The 15,769-nt window shown below is 54.4% G+C and overlaps 1 protein-coding gene across 1 annotated transcript in view; it reads left to right on the top strand.

Annotated features, from left to right (window-relative positions):
* Positions 1-1,589: 1,589 nt before the first annotated feature.
* SCARA5 (scavenger receptor class A member 5) overlaps positions 1,590-15,769 on the top strand; it is a 132,156-nt gene continuing 117,976 nt past the window's right edge. The window contains exons 1-2 of the mRNA XM_074947347.1: positions 1,590-2,029; positions 4,712-4,830. Coding sequence (XP_074803448.1) covers positions 4,719-4,830 — 112 coding nt within the window. The 5' untranslated portion in view covers positions 1,590-2,029; positions 4,712-4,718. The remainder of the gene's footprint in view (positions 2,030-4,711; positions 4,831-15,769) is intronic.

Genomic DNA, 15,769 nt, shown 5'->3' with positions numbered 1-15,769 from the left:
TGGCCCAGCAATTCCCAGGGCGCCATGTGGCAGGGCCAGCTGCCTGCCGAGGGGCGAGGGGACTTGGCCTTGACAATGGCTTCTTTGAGCCCCCGTCCATGGCACAAGAGGGGCCCAGGAGCTGGGAGGACGATGCTGGGCAGAGGGGTGTGCACTCAGGGTGTGTGTGGATCTCAGCTGAGAGGGCTCTTGAATGTCAGGGGACAGATGGGGGCGGGTAGGAAAGAGGATCATCTTCTGGTCCATCCGTCCCTGCAATGACATTAATGACATTGGTCCAGTACCTGGAGGGCTGCAGGGGGGCCCTTAGAGCAGTGGTCCCCAAACTTTTTACCTCTCACCCGCCTACCCCCACCCATGGAGCTGGGACGGGACTGCAGCGATGCGGCCGGGGTAAAGAGGCCAAGGCTGGGACCCCAGCTGGGGAGGGAGGCGGAAGTGGACCCTTGGCCAGGGTCCGAGGCCTGCAGCCGTGGCCAGGTGCAGATCCCTGGGTGCAGGGTGGGCAGCTGGGACCGCAGGCACAGGGCCAGGAGCGAAGTTGGGTGGTGCTCTCTCCACGCTCCCTGTGGGGGCTGGTCCAGCCCCCAGCCGTGCCCCCTGAATGTTTCTCTGTGCCCCCCCTAGAGGGGCATGCCCCACAGATTGAAGACCTCTGCCTTTGAGGGAGGGGGGGTTTCTTCCCCCTTTTCCTCCCACTGCCAGGCACAAGGAAGCTCTCGTCCTGCTCTGAGGGGAAACAGGGCCATGTTCCTTCCCAGCAGGGCGGAGGTATTCGCCTCGCCGCTCAGAAACACTGAGAGGTGCCGGGGGAAACGTCTGTGCAGCGTCACGGAAACATTCACGCTTCTGCGAGGTGGGGCTGGGGTCTGCGATCCCCGTAACCCCCACATCTGCTGTGGGGCTATGAAGCCAGTGTGCCACTCAATCATTAGCCTCTGGGGGGGGGGGAGGGGAAATACCCTGGCAAGGTGTGTCACATCTTCCCTCCATCCACGCACACACTGGTTGGCTCACTGGGGGATACCAGTCTACTATGATTACCAGTCAGTGAAGTTACTCTTTAGCTTGGGTGCTAGAGAGCTGTGCTGTCAGTCCTGGGTTCAAACCCAGCTGAGGGCTCCCACTAGGGCTAGTGCATGTGGCTGGAGTGAGGGGACTGCTCTTTGTGTCATCCTGACCCTTCCTGCTTGGGGCGGGGCAGGGTAGGGCAGGGAGGGGAGGGATGGGATGGGATGGGATGGGGGGGCAGTATTTCAGGCACGAGCTGGGGACCTGGGTTCCGTTCCCCACTCTGCTGCAGGCATCCTGTATGGCCTTGGGCAAGTCACTTAGTCCCTCTGTGCCTCAGTTTCCCCTCTGCCCATGGGGGAACAGCCTTTCCCGCTGGCGGGAGGATAAAGAGCACGGTGCTCAGATACTCAGGGGCCGAGAGACCATAGCTAGGACGAGCCCCTGGCTATTTCGCTGTGGGTTTCGCCCTGTTATGCATTCCCCCTGTACGCCCTCACTGTCGCGTCTTGGCCACAAGAGGGCGCGCAAACCCTCAACTTCAGCCTTGGCAACTCCTCCAAGAGCCACAAAAGTCCCCTGCCAAGGAGCAACTTCAGTTCACAGCAGCCCAGCCCTGCAGCTGCCTCTGGCTCTGCGAAGCATCCTTCGGTGCCCTCTTCCCCCAGGCATGGGGGCTGCATACAAGAGCCTGGCAAACCCACCCAGCTGTGGCACTGGCTGGTCCTAGAGCAGGCCTGGGGGCTCCCCCCTCACTTCTCGCCCACTGGGAAGGAGCCTGGAAGGAGCTGGGAGGATTTGGGGAAATCTCTGCGATCCCTCTGCGCAACCTTGCGAGAGGCTGACCACCCCAGCCGACTATGGAAGGAGCTGCCTAGTTCTCTCTTTTCTTCCCTTCCTGAGTTTCTGGAGCTCTCTGTAAAGCACAAAGTTCTTTCCCCCTCCCTTGGCCATGCTGTCTCCTAGGACCTAAGAGGAAAACCCCTCATCCGTCCAGCTGCAAGATTTCAGCCTGCAGGTGAGTCCCTTTCAGATACAGCTTGAGCAACTTCTCCAGGGTGGCCCAATTTCCCATGGCCATGGGTGGGCCGGTGAGCTCGGGGGTTCCCAGAGGGGCTTGGGAAGGGATGCACTATCGAAAGAGTTGCGTGGGAAGGAGGGTTATCTCCTGGTGAGAGCAGGGGGCTGGGAGCCAGGACTCAGGGGTTCTCTCTCTGCTTGTACGGGGTTAGTGGTTAGAGCAGGGGGCTGGAAGCCAGGACTCTTGGGTTCTCTCTCTGGTTGTACGGGGTAGTGGTTAGAGCAGGCGGCTGGGAGCCAGGACTCAGGGGTTCTCTCTCTGGCTGTACGGGGTAGTGGTTAGAGCAGGGGGCTGGGAGCCAGGACTCTTGGGTTCTCTCTCTGGCTGTACGGGGTAGTGGTTAGAGCAGGGAGCTGGGAGCCAGGACTCAGGGGTTCTCTCTCTGGCTGTACGGGGTAGTGGTTAGAGCAGGAGTTTTGGGGATCCAAGAGGCTGCTACTTCTGTGACCTTGGGCAAGTTACTTAGGCTCCCCTTTTCCAAAGTGGCCGCCAGTTGTGGGTGCTCAAGTGTTGTGTCCCCAAGCTGGGCCCCCCCCAAACAGAACCCACCACGGCTCTCAGAACTGTAGCCTTCACCTCACTGTACCTGACTGTGCCCCTCTGTAAAACCGGGGCAGTGACACCGTCCCTGCCTGCTTAGTGCCTCAGTGCTGCCCAGGAGCTGCCCACATACAGCGTGTGATGCACTAAGTTGCTAGCTGCCACCTCAGCCCCAGCCCGGCGCCGGGGGCCCGTGGGGCCAGGAGAGCCCTGCCCCCCCTAGGGAGAGCACAGGGTGGGACCGCCAGTGAGCTCAGGCTGGGCTTGGAGGGCTTCCTTCACGGGCTGTGTATGTTCAGGAGGGTTCCCCCACCCACCCAGCTGGAGCAGTGGTGCCCGATGGAAATACCCAGGGTTTCTGCGCCATGTGCCAGGCACGGTTGGTTTTGGCCGGACGGCCCAGCTGGATCTGTATTAAAGAGACTAAAGAACCCGGCTCTCGCTCGGCGCGAATCCACGCTGGGGTGTGAATGCTCCGCGAGCGTTCGGTGCAGGGCTGGGTGTGTGTGAGAGCCGAGTGGAGCCGTTTCCAACCAAGGGGGACTCGCTGACCAGGGCAGCCCTGGGGGTCCCAGAGCAGCTGAAGACGGAGCCATTTGCCCCGGGAGTCTCGGTAAATAAACCCAGAGGAGTTAGCAGGTGGCAGCTGATGGTGGTTGGAGCCAGAAGGGGCCCGGAGGGGGCTTGGCGGAGGGAGCAGGCCCTTCTCCACCACAGCCAGCGCCTGAGGGGCACACGTGAGATGAGTTTGGGGATGCTCAGCACATTCCACCTGGCAGGCTCCGCTCAGATGGAAGCAGCCCCATATTAACCCCCTCCACACCACAGCCCTTGTGGAGAGTGCGCTGGGCCTGGCCTGGCTCTCCTTGGCCAGCTGCGTCACTCTCCCCAGTGCCAGGCCAGTGTAATACCCCCCATCCCCACCTAGCACTGCTTTACCCCCATGGTGCAGGCCAGCAATACCAGGGGAACGGCCGGTGGGGAGTGGGGCCATCTGGCCTGATTCCCTTTCCCTAGCACCACGCTGACCCTGATAAATCTCTCCATGGAGCCGGCCCGACTCCCACCGAGGGAGGGAATGTGGGATCAGCCCCACTGGTGCCAAGATGGGTCGGCTGGCTTGGCGTTAGCCGCGATGTCGCAGGGCCAGGACATCCTGTAAGGTTTTTGGATGGACCCAGGCTAGTCTCTCTAGGGTGCCTGGCCTCCCACATGGGGCAGGCGAAAGGCAGGGCCTGGGGGATGAGGGGACCCTGTGTCGGGTTGCCTAATGACCCGGTTCCACCTCTCCGGCCCACGCACCCACAGTAACCACCAAGGGTCTCTCTAGGCCCTGATCGCAGGGGAGTTAACCCGCGCTGGCAGCCATGTCTGAAATCCCCAGCGTGGTACGGACGCCTTGTGTTTTAGTCCATGGCCAAGGAGGACCCTAGGGTGCTCCAGCGTGAGGCGGCTTGACGTGGTTCTAACGTGGCTGTTCCCTGAGACGAACCAGGGCTGTGACAGGCTTGGGCCAGAGCCATGCTTGAGTGATTCTGGAGACCTTAGCTCACCCCCCGCTTGGCAGCACGAGGCCTTTCGGCTTCAGCACATCTGGCCTCTCCTAGCACTGTGCAGCTGGCTCAGGGAGATGTCAAGGCTCGTGGCATTTCCAGTCCCTGGCTGAGCTGTCGGTGTGTGAAGAATCCATGCCCTGAGACGACCCCCATATTCCCCCCAAGGGCAAAAACCCTGCTCCTTCAGCTCCAAACCCTGCTCCTTCAGCAGGCATCTACTGCATAAGCTAGCGGATAGCTCGGTCTGTTGGCAGCAGTATTAAGTGCTTTATCCTCTCTGTGGACCGGCCACTAGAGGGCACCATCACGTATGGATAGACACACACGTCCAAGTGCGTGCTGGGTAATGGAGCAGGAGCTAGTGGAGGCTAACCCCAGGGGTGGGTCGGGGTTACACAGGGTTACTCCAGTGCCTACAGTTACAGGGCAGAGATGGGGGTGACAGGGAGTTTCTGCCCCTGTGGTGTCTGTGTCCCCTCCCCCCATGCAGTCTCTCACTTGGCTGTTCTGTTTCCCCGGACAGCGAGAGGATGGAGAACAAGGCCGTGTACCTGCACACCTTCAGCGAGCGGGAGAACGGCTCCATCTTCGAGGAGTCATTTGATGGAAGGAACCTGTCCAAACTTAACCTCTGTGAGGATGGTAAGTGCAGGGGAAGCTTCCCTGAGCAAGGCTCTTCGGGAACTCTCTGCCCATGGGAAAATGGGCACCATTCCCACACCCTGGGGGCCTGAGCCCCCACAAGAGCTGGTGTTAAACCTCACGGCTGCTTTGGGGCGAGGGGGAGCTCCAGATGCAATCGAACCGCTTGGTCCTTCTGCTCAGCAGCCATGTGCACTGAAAGGTAGCAGAGAACTCACCGTGAAAGCTGTTCCCTGCATCTCAAATTTATAAGCAGATGGACCAAGGCCTGTGTCATAAATATAGAGAGAAGGATAGCATAAAATCCCTCCCTGGCAGCTGTACTAAATCGCTTTACCTGGAAGGGGTTAAGAAGCTCCAATATACTAGCTGGCACCTGACCAGAAGGATCAATAAGGAAAGAAGATACTTTCAAATTGGAGGGGGGCGGGGGAGGATTTGTTTGTGGCTCTCTTTGTTTGTTCCCTCTCCAGATGGAGAAAGAGACCAAGCCGGTACAACATCTCCTGGAATGATCCATCTAAAATTACAGATATTGTAAGCAGGCAAGGAAATGCGTTAGATTACCTTTTGTTTTAACTTGTGAATTTTCCTATGCTACAAAGGTAGTTTTATTCCTGTTTTTGTAACTGTGAAGATGAGTCCAGAGGGGAGTCCTCTGTGTTTTAAATCTTTTTATTACCCTGTAAAGTTACCTTCCATCCTGATTTTGCAGGTGTGATTCTTTTACTTTTTTCTTTATAATAAAGTTCTTCTTTTAAGAACCTGATTGATTTTAGTGTCCTGAAGATAAAGGGTCTGGTCTGTACTCACATTGCTAAGGCAATTAGTTGGTATATTATTCTCAAGCCTCCCCTGGAAAGGGGGTGAAGGGGCTTGGGAGAATATTTTGCGGGGACAGGGATTCCAAGTGACCCTTCCCTGAATTTTTGTGTAAGTCAGCTGGTGGTGGCAGCAATACCGTCCAAGGACAAGGAAAGGAATTTGTGCCTTGGGGAAGTTTTTAACCTAAGCTGGTAGAATATAAGCTTAGGGGGACTTTCATGTGGGTCCCCACATCTGTACCCCAGAGTTCAGCGTGGACAGGGGGAACTCTGACAGCCTGGATGGGCCCCTGGGCACCGAACTTGCCCTCACCCTACTAGAGAGATGAAGCACCTGGGCAGGGCAGCTCGGGGGACGCTCGCACTGTGACTGTGTTGTACCTGAGCTGGGGATTTCAGTCCCTAGGGCTGTCAGGCCAGCACTTCACACTGAAACCCACCAACACAAATGATGCAACAGTTTCTGAGGCGAGCATCACTACATTAAGTCTAGGGATCGCGTTTAGGGGTGCAAGCGGGTGAGGGCGCTGCTGAGAACGTGAACACCAGACCAAATGAAGCACAGATGTTGGCTGGATGTCAAAAGCCCCAGAGTCCATATATCCATTGCCTCTGAGATGTTTCTGGTTGGATCAAATCGTAAAAATCCCAGACAAGACAAAGCTCCTAGCATGTGCCCTAAGAGGCTTTCGGGTCCCCTGCCCTCATGAGGTGTCTTCCACTGAGTCCAAAGAGCAGAGGTTTGTAGGGACCTGTTCAAACCAGATGATAATAGAGAATCGTAGAACCATAGAAGTGTCGGGCTGAAAGGCACCTCGAGAGATCATCAAGTCCCGGCCCCTGCACTATGGCAGGGCCAAATAAACCCAGACCAGCCCTGACAGGGGTTTGACCAACCTGCTCTTAAAAACCTCCCGTGACGGGGATTCCACAGCCTCCCTGGGAAGTCTGTTCCAGAGCTGAACTCCCCGGAGAGTTAGCAAGTGTTTCCTAGCATCGAACCTAACTCTCCCTTGCTGCAGATAAAGCCCATTCCTGCTTGTCCTCCCTTCAGTGGCCAAGGAGAACAATTGATCCCCGTCCTCTCTGTAATGGCCCAGAACATACGTGAGGACTGTTGTCAGGTCCCCCCAAGTCTTCTTTTCTCAAGACTGCTCATGCCCAGTGGTTTTAACCTCTCCTCACAGGTCAGATTTTCTAAACATTTATCCTTTTAGTTGCTCTTCTCTGGACTCTCCCCAATTTGTCCACTTCTTCCTTGAAGTGCAGTGTCCAGAGCTGGACACAGTGCTGCAGCTGAGGCCTCCCCAGTGCCCAGAAGAGTGGGATGATTACCTCCCCTATCTTCCATACCACACTCCTGCCAGTACACCCCAAAAGGAGATTAGCCTTTTTCGCAACCACAGCCCAATGTTGCCTCACGTTCAAATTGTGATTCGCTGTGACCCCCAGACCCTTTGCAGCAGTCCAATCCCCTAGCCGGTTATTCCCCAGTTTATAGTGATGCATTTGATTTTTCCTTAGAGGTGACATACTTTGCTCTTGTCCTTGTTGACTTTCCTCTTGTTGATTTCAGACCCATTTTCCGATTTCTCAAGGTTGTTTTGAAGTCTAACCCTGTCCTCCAAAGTGCTTGCAACCGCTCCCCACTTGCAACTCCTCCCCGGCCAGTCATCCACAGATTTGATAAGCGTACTCTCCACTCCATCATCCATGTCAGTAATGAAAATATTGAATAGCACCTGACCCAGGGAATACATAGTGATGGGAGAATCCTCCCCGAGGGGCTGACAGGTCCCTCCTGAACACCCGGCGTCAGACTGGGCAGTGTCCGGACGTCCTGCAGCACAAGTGGTGCGTTGGCCAGAGATGTGAAGCCTGGTTCCACGCTCCACTCTGGCTAGCTGCTGCTCTCTCTCGGGAACAGGCTGCATTGATGAACCTCACCAGGGCGTGGGCTCCCTGTGGGCCAGCCTCAGGGACCACGTCTTGGGGCTTGGGGTGTGGGGATGCACTTGGGCTTTGGGTTCAGCTTTGGATCTTCTAGCATGCCCTGTTAGAGCGAGGCCAGCTGGAGCGCGGACGCGGCTGCCAAGAGAGGGTGGGGCAGAAGGGGTGTGGGGCTGGGACCTGCCTCTCCATCCGGTAGCGTTGCCAAATGGGCGTGGAGAGTCCCACTGCTGGAAGGGGAACTCCAGGCCAGCCCTTCAGCTGCAGAGCTTGGGTCTTTGTGCTCACGGCCAGGCCTGGCTGTGGCCCCGTCCCTTCGGCCCAGACCTTGCTCGAGCGCACGGCTGTTGCCTGCCGCTGCGTGATGAGTTAGTCACTGACTGTGTCAGTGCACACGTGGGACACACACGGGGCCAGAGAGCGGGTTGCACGTGCAACTGTCTGTCTGGCGTTTCCTAACTTCCGAGTGCTTGACTTTGCAGCCTAAGGAGCGTTCTTTGAATGTAGGTTTTTGAATGTGATTATTAATAACAATGTGTCAAAATGGAAGCTGCTTAACCAGCAGATCTCTTTTCCCCTGAGAGCCACCATACCACACCGCCAGTGAGCTAGAGTCTGTCCCTTCTTGGGCATCAATTGCCTCCTAAATTACAAGCCAGAACACCTGTGCAATCCCATGGACAGCAGAGCAGGTTGCTCAGGTGCAACTGATGGCATCTTGGCCCTGCAAAATGTTTATTACTGGGGATGATGTATGGGAAGGGAAGAACCCAGCTTGACTCTCAGATCCCAGGTGAATCTGCAGAGCTGGAAAACATCGCATATAAGAGCTAGGTATTATTATTTTAACTGGCATGCTGATCTGATTTGGAGTCAATGAGAGAAAAGGAGCACACGTTAGAGAGAGATTTTAAATGCTAGTTGGTGGAGGAGACTTGTTACTGGCCCATGGGGACTTTCACCCCGACAAATCCAGCCCAGGTGAGACGTGACCCAAAGCTGTTATTCACAACAAACTGGACTCAGTCAGAAAAGAGTTACGGCTGAGTGTGTGTTTCCATGGAGACCAGCTAACGGCCCAAAACAATATTGCATTGTTTGAAATAAAATTTTCACAGCCCAACCTTAGCAAGTCTGGAAATGGCCAGTGAAATGATTCAGCCAGTTCCCCACTGCCATATAATTCTCCATCAGTGACTCCCCCGCACCCAGTCTTCCCAGCCCATCTAGCCTGAACTCGGGAGGGGAGATGGGAAACTCAGCTTATAATGGGACAGCTACTTTCAGCCTTGAATGATGGGCCTTTGTGACATGAGTTGGTGTGGGGTGGGGGGTTTCCATCCATATCTCAGTGCACAAGCATCTGTCTGGGGGGAAAACCCCACATCTATGACTGGCACGAATTGGCCCCTTGGTGGCAGTCTCAGTGGAGATGCCAAGAGCTGAATGGGGAATAGAGAGTCAACATCCTCACTTAGCCACTTAAACCACCAATCCCCCCCCCCCCGCCCACTGGTGTGTGGTAAAGCAGAGATTCTAGTTAGCTCTGGCTGGATACTGATGGATGGGCTGGGGGCTGATAGATCAGACTCTGACTGCCTTGGTAGCTGAGGGAAAGGTGGTTGGCGTGACAGGCTGCCTTGGTGCAGGACAGGGCAGGACTGGCGGCATTGCTGGAGGGGGCTCCATTTTTAAGCCTTCCTAAGGGGGTGGAGTTAAAGGACTGGCTCCGCCTCTTAGCTCTCCCAAGACCCACCTCCGTCTAGGGAGAGTTTATAAAAGCCTCCTTGAGTGGTGGCTGCCATGGAGGCATGTTAAGATTATGTTTGTTGCAGGGGGCTGCTCTGAAGCTTTCACAGCTCTAGACTAGGCAAGCTGGGTGCGGGTTTAGAGAGACCCCTGGGCTGTGCCAGTGCATGATTCATAAGAACATAAGAACGGCCACACTGGTTCCATCGAGCCCAGTATCCGCTCTTCCAACAGCGGCTGGTGCCAGGTGCATCAGAGGGAATGAACAGAACAGGTCATCATCCATTGATCCCAGTCGTCCACTCCCAGCTTCTGGCAGTCGGAGGCTAGGAGTTGCATGGGGTTGCATCTCTGCCCTGGTTAATAGCCATTGATGGACCTATCTTTCATAAACTTATCTAGTTCTTTTTTGAACCCTTTAATAGTTTTGGCCTTCACAACATCCTCTGGCAAGGAGTTCCACAGGTGGACTGTGTGCTGTGTGAAGAAATACTTCCTTTTGTTTGTTTTCAACCTGCTGCCTATTAATTTCATTGAGTGACCCCTCGTTCTTGTGTTCTGTGAACAAGTAACTAACATTTCCTTATTCACTCTCTCCACACCAGTTGTGATTTTGGAGACCTCTGTCATATCCCTCTTAGTCCTCTCTTTTACAAGCTGAAAATTTTCAGTCTTTTTAACCTCTCCTCATACAGAAGCTGTTCCGTACCCCTAATTATTTTAGTTGCCCTTCTCTGAACCTTTTCCAATTCCAATATGTCTTTTTTGAGATGAGGTGACCACATCTGCACGCAGTATTCAAGATGTGGGTCTAACATGGATTTATATAGAGGCAAGATGATATTTTCTGTCTTTTTATCTATCCCTTTCCTAATGATTCCCAACTTTCTGTTCGATTTTTTGACTGCTGCTGCACATTGAGTGGATGTTTTCAGAGAACTGCCCACAATGACTCCAAGATCTCTTTCTTGAGCTAATTTAGACTCCAGCATTTTAGCTGTAGAGTTGGGATTATGCTTTCCAATGTGCATTCCTTTGCATTTATCAACCTTGAATTTCATCTGCCATTTTGTTGCCCAATCACCCAGTTTTGTGAGATCCCTTCACAGTCTGCTTTGGACTTAACTAGCTTGAGTACTTTTGTATCATCTGCAAATTTTGCCATCTCACTATTTACCCCTTTTTCCAGATCATTTATGATTATGTTGACTAGGACTGGTCCCAGTACAGACCCCTGGGGATTACCTCTCTCCATTCTGAAAACTGACCGTTTATTCCTACCCTTTGTTTCCTACCTTTTAACCAGTTACCGACCCATGATAGCACCTTCCCTCTTATCCCAGGACAGCTTATTTTGCTTAAGGGCCTTTGGTGATTTCTGAAAGGTCACCTTTTGCATTGGGGCATTGTTTGTGGTTGCCCAGGGCACTGGTGTGTGTGTGGGTGTGTGAGAGAGAGTGAGAGAGTGCGCTGGGTGGAAACAGAACTGCTCAGCCATGTGTATCCGCCTCTCTACCAGGGACAGCTTAGGCGTTGGGCACCCTGAAGCAGAGGCTCCTTTTGAAAAGTCAGCACCACTTGTCCAAGGTCACGTTGCATGTTAGTGGCAGATCTGAGCCCAATCACGCAGCTCCCTATGCCAGGCTCTAACCATTAGGCTGTGCATTGCTCCTGGAGCTTATCATGAATCTGTTGTCTCCAGACAATAGACACCATCATCATGATATTTCCCACACAAAAAGGGAGCTGGGACTGCGGTCCTGATCCTTCTGTGATGGGCACTCAGGCCTTTGGCAATAGTAGGTCTTGTATCCTGGGTTTGGCTCAGCCACAAGAGGGCACCCTCACTCATGCACACACTCACAAGAGTGGTGCAGACGTAACACAGCAAACTGCTGTGCAGAGTGTAGAATTCACTGCGTCGCGAGCAGGCCTAATAGCCCTGCCTGCCAGCAACGCATAGTCCAGTGTCTGCCCCAGCACACCCAGAGCAATCCCCCCAGGTCCCAGTAAACCCGGTCAGCCTGGAGAATGTGTCTTCTGGCATTGCTATGATAATTGCACCTCTGCCAGCCTTGGCACCACGCGCCGCTCTGCCCCCGCAAATGCTGTTCCCCCAGGGGCTCCCCGGGGAGTTATTGTGGCCAGCCGTACATGTCTCCCCTGTTAGCCCCAGGTGCATGGAGTTGGGTTGCACATTGATTGCCAAGAGGTCTGCATTCCACAGGCGAGGTGGCTGGGATGGTGATCTTATAAACTGCCCCTGGCCCTTTATCAACCTCTCGCGAGGCCTGTGTGGTCTGGGGTGCGAGCACAGACCTGGGGGGCAGAGATATTACCACAGGCTTGCGCGGAACAGTTGTAGCTACCACGAGGAGGCAACATCCAGCAGACGCTGCCTGGGTAACGTGTGGGGCGTTGTTCCCGGGGGCAGGACTGGGCTCCATTGCATTGGAACACAGGGCTCTGGGGTGACCTCGAATGGACAGAGAACTCCAATCGGCCTGAGAGGGTTTGTTGGACTGTTTGTACTGAGCCGATGGATTAATTTTTTTCTGGCTGTTGCAACAGGAGATCTGATGGCAGTGTGTCGCGGTGTCGTGATCTTCCCCTCCCCCTCTCTGTTCGAAACACCAAAAACCAGTATTATTTCTGGTCTGACTCCTGGAATTTCCCTTTCTTTCTTCCCCCTTCCTCATTGACATGCAAACATTTGACCAAACTCTCAGATCTTCCCGCATTCCTTTGACCTGCCTTCTCTAACATAAACCTAAAGCGGCATATATCTGTCCGTCTGGGAGTAAAATCCCATGTAAGACTCTCTCCTGCACGTGCTTCTCCCCCTGGGGAGAGGAGGGGAGAACAAACGCCGGCCAGATGTGCGTCATCTTCTTCTTTCTGTCGGGCAGCCTTAGGAAAGCAGCAAGCTGAGATTATAATTTCATCTTGCGATTCCAAAGAGCTCCCACCCCCACCCCCCATTGGGCCACCACTGTGAGCCTGGAAGGGGCAGTTTGCCCGTGATGTGTCGTGTGGTTTGCTTCTCGCCACAGTCCCAGTGTGGTGATTCGAGGAGTTTCCATTTGTGGTGGAGAGATCCGCGCCTTCAACGCGTTGTCTGACCGTGGTTGAGTGCAGTCCACTGCCTATGGGCAAGGCGGAATCCTGGGGCTTCTTTTTTCCGAGCTTCAGTCAGGTTTGGGACATGACAAGCGGCCCCCGATTCGAGCCAGCGACTGCTGGCTTCCTTTCCATTGGCCTGTAGCACTGATGTTAATGCGGGACTGGAAGGCGCTCAGATACCAAGGTGATGAGTGTGGGATAAGTACCTACACAGGACAGAATAATACCAATATTAACTCTTATAGAGCATGTTTCAGTGATAGGTTTCCAGGCTCTCTACAAAGGAAAACAGTGGCTGTTACCCACACAGTACACGCAGGGGAAATTAAGGTGCACAGAGGGGAAGGACTTGCCCAAAACACTCAGCAGGTCAGTAAACAGAACCCAGATGCCCTGACTCGCAGTCCAGTGCTCTGTCCTTTAGACCATGCTCCCTTAGACCTTTGCTTTCTTCTGTAACATATTTCAAGAGGAATTGAGACCGGTGTGGTTCCTAGAGGGGACTGGCTCCTTCGCGGAGGTGGCGTGGTGGCTGTAGGCGTCTATCTCAGCCGTTTTAGTTAGTCTTGGCTGCTGGCAGGCAAACCGAGTAAAGGAGGCAGAGAGATTTGGGACGGATGCCTGCCGTCCACCTGAGGGCATTTCCTAATGGAAGCGCTGCCCCCACGCCGGGTGGTCCGGCTTGTGAAGCTGAGCTGTTTGGGAGACACACACCTGCAGCTAAATCTTTCTGCAGCTAGAAAGGCAGATGGACCAAATTCTGCACTCCTGGGCCTAGCAAAGCTCCCATAGACTTCGTGGCTCGGGTCCTATAGCTCCTCCGTGCTCCCCCAGCTCAGCCCAGATCCCAGGAGGACGGGTAGCTGGAGAGGAAGGCTGGTCTAGCAGGTAGGACATTCAGAAGCTCTGAGCTGAATTCCTAGCTGTGCCACAGACTCCTTGTGAGACCGTGCGCAAGATCACTGCACCGTAGGAGTAGGACTGAGCCCTCAGTCTCTCTATAAATTACTTCTGGTGGATACTTCTCCACCTCTGTGTGGGGTCGTGAGCTTACCGCCTCGAATCCTAGGGAGCTGCTTTGACGGCATGTGGGGCACTGCACAGACACAAAGGCAAAGTTCCTGCCCCACAGCGACCGCAAGCACAGACGTCACACCGGGCTGGGGGGGCCCCTGGGTGCCAACCAGGGCTGTGGCGTTAATACTCTTTGGAGCTCGAGTCTGCCTGCCAGGTTTTGTTGAAGGTTGCGTTGTGTCTGTCGAAGCGGAGTACTGTTGACCTGAATATAGCAAGCGAGCAGGCTAGCCCCAGGGGCTCCACATTCTGAGCCCTGCTACAGCACTGGACATGCCAGGGCCCTGTGAAGGAGTGTTCCACCCCTCACGGGGTAGGCTGGGTGTAATCCAGGAGGCCCTGGGGCTGGGCTGTTGGAAGAGTGTGCTGAGCTCAGGTGGGAGCAGGTCTGGCTGAGAGGTCTAGGGAAGGGCTGTGAAGTCACCTAGCCTACAGGAGGTGATGCGCTCACTCTCTGGCTCCTGGATTCTAGCCTGCCCAGACCCAGAGACTTTGCATGAGGACTCTAAGTTTGGGAGGATGCTGAGGCGAGGACCTTATGGGCTGTCTGTTGTGATTTCTCCTTCCCTGAGTCCTGATTCCAGGTGACAGACTGGTTTGGATTAATTTGTTCCAGCTTCCCCTGGCCCAGATCCTTTATAGGGAACATTTTGACTCCCCAACTAGGTGAAAGTAAGGGCGGGGGTCACCTGCAGTTCCACACCTGGACACCAGGGGGCGTGCAGGACAGTGCACACCTTTACAGTCTCCGGGGTCTTTACAAACACAATCTAAACCACACACACACACACACCCTTTGACATATTTCTTTTCAGTTTTATTGCTAAAGTTGAAGCTCTAAGGGTACATCTACACTGCAATTAAAAGCCCACGCTTGGCCCTTGCCAGCTGCCTCGGGCTCACGGAGCTCAGGCTAAAGGGTGTTTATTTGCAGTGTAGAAACTCAGGATGGAGTCCGAGCTCCAGGACCCTGGAAGGTGGGAGGGTCCCAGAGCCGGAACATCTTCGCTGCAGTTCAACAGCCCCTTAGCCCGAGACCCATGAGACTGAGTCAGCTGGCATGGGCCAGCCGTGGGTGTCTAACTGCAGTGCAGACATGCCCTGAGAGTTTGTGACTGGCCTGAGGTCACATAGCGAGCTGGTGGCCCAGCTGAGGATATGACCAAAGTGTCCTGCCTGCCTGCCTCTTACTCTGACCATTCGACCCAGCCCCTCCCCACTTCAGCGTATTCCTTCTTCACCTGTTCTCAGATGTGAGTAATTTATAACAAATTAATTCATGGCGGCTTCCTCTTTCAACCTTTGGGAGCCCTCTTGGGCCATGAGATGGTACCATAATGAGCATCTTGATGGTTTGAACTGTAGAAATGTCCAAAAATACTAAAATACTGTAACAAATTTTGGCCCTGTCCGCCATCCTAGCTGTCACTAGGTGCTCAGAACTTCACAGCGGTAGGAGGGATGGAATTTGGCTCCCAAAATGCAGGCCTGAGCCATTTGAGTTAATGGCACATCTCTGTTAGTTGTTTGCCGTATAAGGCTTATGACACACTTGAGCTGTTCTGATGCCGTCTCACAGAGGGCGGTGGCACAAAGACCTACACACCAACCTGCTCGTTACAAAGTGAACACTGGAAAATGGGATAGCAGCAGCTCTGGGCAAGGCACAGCGAGGGGGCAGGAACTGGCTGATCAGGGTGCCCCCTGGACTGGCTAGATTGCAAAATCCTTTGGGGGGAAGAAGAGGAGGGAGAAATATTTGCTTTTCCCCTTGATTACTGATGAGAGCAAACCCTAAGCCCTGGGCTCCCTTTCGGAGGTTGTGAAAGCCCTGCTTGGACAGCTGCAATCCTTTCTGCACTTCGCGAGCAAGCGAGAAGGGAGTGGGTGGCTCGAGGGCTGAGGCCAGCTCCTCGTGGGCCCTCTGAGGACCTGACCTAAGTGTTAATGTCAGAAAAGTATTGCAGCTATCCTCGTTATGAACCCCCCGGCTCCATCTGTTTGGCCAGTGACTTTAATGCCCGGGCCAGCAAATGGGAACCGCATGCTGCTAATGAATTGCAGATTGACTTACGCAGGAGAGCTGGGGCTGCTGCATTTCACGGCTTAATCCCTGCTCGGAATCGCCTCTTAAAACAACGTTTCCTCGAGGGATCCGGCCCCTCCCACGGTCAGGGAGTGACCTCAGCAATTTATCATTTCATATGCCGGCCGCAGCC

This window comes from Natator depressus, chromosome 3 (genome assembly GCF_965152275.1).
Source record: "Natator depressus isolate rNatDep1 chromosome 3, rNatDep2.hap1, whole genome shotgun sequence".
Lineage (NCBI taxonomy): Eukaryota > Metazoa > Chordata > Testudines > Cheloniidae > Natator > Natator depressus.
The sequence above is the reverse complement of the archived record's forward strand: the minus strand, read 5'-3'. Positions and strand labels throughout refer to the sequence as shown.